Here is a 3,173-nt window from a genome sequence, read left to right on the forward strand (position 1 = left end):
AGCAGCAGATATGTTGTCGCGTTGGGCATCACTTGAAAACCCTTATGCAAAACTGTCGACTGCTTTAGATGACAATTATATGTTAGATATTGAAGTGTTGGACACATTATTTAAGTTAGACTTTTCAATTTAATTTCAGAAACCAAATCAGACGAATGGCTATCACTTCGTCGGAAAGCAAGAACAGTTTTAAAGGCAGCTTTCAGACCGGGAACTTTTAAAAATTTGAGGACTCAGCTTAATACATACCTTTTGTTCTGTGAAAAGTTTTGTAGATCAGCATTTCCTGTTGATCAAGAGACACTCTGCGGATATGTGTTTTTTTTTAGATAACTTTAAGAATAGTGGATCCGTTAGAAATTACTTATCAGGTGTTAAAACTTGGGCCATTCTGTTAAATTTTTATGCTGAGGAATTTAATTCACCGTCGCTCAGGCTAACCTTGTCAGGTATTGACAAGCTTAATACTAATAATGATGAGTTCACACGTAATTCGAATTCGATTCGCATTAACTAATTCGAATTAGTTTAATTCGCATTCGAAACGTTTAACGTCCTAACGTCAGTTCTAATTCGAATTGGAATGCGCGTCAAATTCGCTTTACTGTCCTAACGACGTTAACTTTTAATTCGGATTAACGAAAACATATTTTTAATGCGAATTAGTTAATTCGAATTCGAATTAAAAAAGAAGAGTGTGTGAACTAATTCGATTTAAAGGTACGTGTGAACGAGGCATAATATTCCAAATATAAAATTACCATTTGAACCATATCATTTGAACCGCATGTTTGAAGTCCTAGATATGACAAGTGTACAGGATGCTGTGATGTGGGCTGTTATTGTGATAAGCTTTTATGCTATGCTTAGAAAATCACAATTCACTAACAATTCGAGGACAACGTTTAACCCTAAGGAGCAGTTAACCAGAGGTGATATTCAAATTACTGAGGAAGGATTAATTATCGATATACAGTGGTCAAAAACTAGTCAAACACATAAAAATATTCACCAGATTCCTCTTAAAAGAGTCGATGATTGTATTCTATGTCCGGTACTGGCTTATTCTAGAATGGTAACAATGTTGCCTGCACTACCAGGAGAACCCGCTTTTGGTCTAAGTGATAGTAAGGGAAAGATTTGTGCCTTTTCAAAGTCAGACATAGACAAAATTCTTCACAAACTCTTAGTGCGTTGTAGAATGGATACTTCACTATACTCGTTTCATAGCTTGCGTAGAGGCGGTGCAACTTGTGCATCAGCTGCTGGATGCACAGACTCGGAAATTTGTACAATAGGCAATTGGGCTTCCTCTTGCTACAATTTAAGGGCTACATCAAACACTCTGCGGACAAACTTTATTACATCTCAAGCAAATGGGACTTTTTTGCAAACTTTCCAACTGATAAACATCCATGATAAAAAAATAAAATTGTCCTCTATTTTCTTCTGATCTCTGTGCTTGGCATTGCGTTGCATTGGTGATTGTGGTGTTCAGTTTTTATTTGACATATTGTTCAACATAACATTGTTTCTTTATGCGTGTTTGCATATTTATATTTTGTATGCGTATTTGCATTTGATTTATTAAACACCACCTTTGATGCCAGCACAGACTTCAGTTTTATATAGCCATTCTGAAAGTACAGTACAAATTATAGAAAGAGGTAATTGTAAGCAGCAAGAATGTTCAGTTAATTAAGATCTACAAACACATCACCAAAGTACAATTTTGTGATGAATCCATCTGTGTCCTTTGTTTAATATTCACATAGACTAAGCTGAGCAACACAGGCTCTAGCCTCTAGTTTGCAATTGCTGAATTTTTATGTTGTACTTTCAGAACTATGGTTACAGTACAGTAGTCTGTTTTCTTTTAAATATTAACAAAACTTCAGATGAAATTAACACTATATTTACACGTTAAAATCACGTAAAAATATTTACATGTGAAATAAACACAATATTTACACGTTAAAATTTTTACTTGTGATAATAATGTTATATTTGAACGTGAATATCACGTGATCAGAATAAAACGTGATTATCACTGAGAATATCATGTTTTTTAAAATACACGTGATATCAACGTTTAACCAGTGTGATACACATGTGGGGAAATGTTGTTCTCACGTGATGAGCACGAACGTGAAACACACGTTGGAAATAATTGCCCTTTTATATATAAATTGCAATGATTTTCAATACCTCTAGGTTTTCTTGAATAAAAAGCCAATTAAATTTGGCGGGTGGGTTCAAATACGAGCCGTCGGATCTAGCCATTTCTAAAAGGGGGTTCCCAACCAAGGTGAAAGAGGGTCCAACCCTCGGACCTTCCCCTCCCTAATCCGCCACTGAGGTGAACATGATTCTTGAATCGATGCTTGTTTATTCAACAACAACAAAATATAAAAAAAAATATCTGTATCATATACCCAAGCCCCTGTGTTTGAAATATAAAATATGTGCAACGCGGGAGACATATGCCTATCTTTAAATTGATTGTATTCAAAAGAGATAATTCGTCTTAAAATTAGCCCAACAATGTTAGATTTGTAATTTATTTTGTTCTTCCCTCGTCATGCTACTGAGATATAGTAGCACCAAATCGCCGGCAAGTGCGCTATGCCCGACGCGCTAGACCACTCGATAGTCCTATAATATAAGATTTTGTAGTTTCATATCATTTTCATTCAACGTTTTAAATCGGATATTTGTATTTACTATCAATGTTTGTGTTTCACTAAACATTGATAGTTAAAAAAAATATCCGATAAAAACTATGACTCGACCACCTATAAGGGCTCGAAATGATATAAACTGTAAAATGAAATACTTGATTTAATGTCATTTATAAAATTAAGGTATTGTTTTTCTTTTCCTTTTTTAAATATATTAAGGATTTGTATAGTACATTAACCACTATCCCAAGTAAAATAACCTTGAATACTTGGTTTATTTCATTTCCAATTAAATCATGGACCATACGGTATACCAATTGTCATATACTTTAATGTCAATAAATAACGTATGTTAAAAAGAAATTTACGAAGTCTGATTTGTTTGGTTATTGGCTATTCCGTTCCAATTCAAGTCAATTGAATATCTGTTGTGTGTATCTCCATGAGGTGTTTAAATGCTTCTGATCTATGACAATTTGGAAATTGAATAAG

General features: G+C 34.1%; 1 protein-coding gene across 1 annotated transcript; it reads left to right on the plus strand.

Moving 5' to 3' along the window:
• The first annotated feature begins 805 nt into the window (after positions 1–805).
• LOC139504302 (uncharacterized) lies at positions 806–1,453 on the plus strand. Its single transcript, XM_071294368.1, has one exon. The coding sequence runs from the start codon at positions 806–808 to the stop codon at positions 1,451–1,453; it is 648 nt and encodes a 215-aa protein (XP_071150469.1).
• The last annotated feature ends 1,720 nt before the right edge of the window (positions 1,454–3,173 follow it).

The sequence above is a fragment of the Mytilus edulis genome, chromosome 14 (genome assembly GCF_963676685.1).
Source record: "Mytilus edulis chromosome 14, xbMytEdul2.2, whole genome shotgun sequence".
NCBI lineage: Eukaryota > Metazoa > Mollusca > Bivalvia > Mytilida > Mytilidae > Mytilus > Mytilus edulis.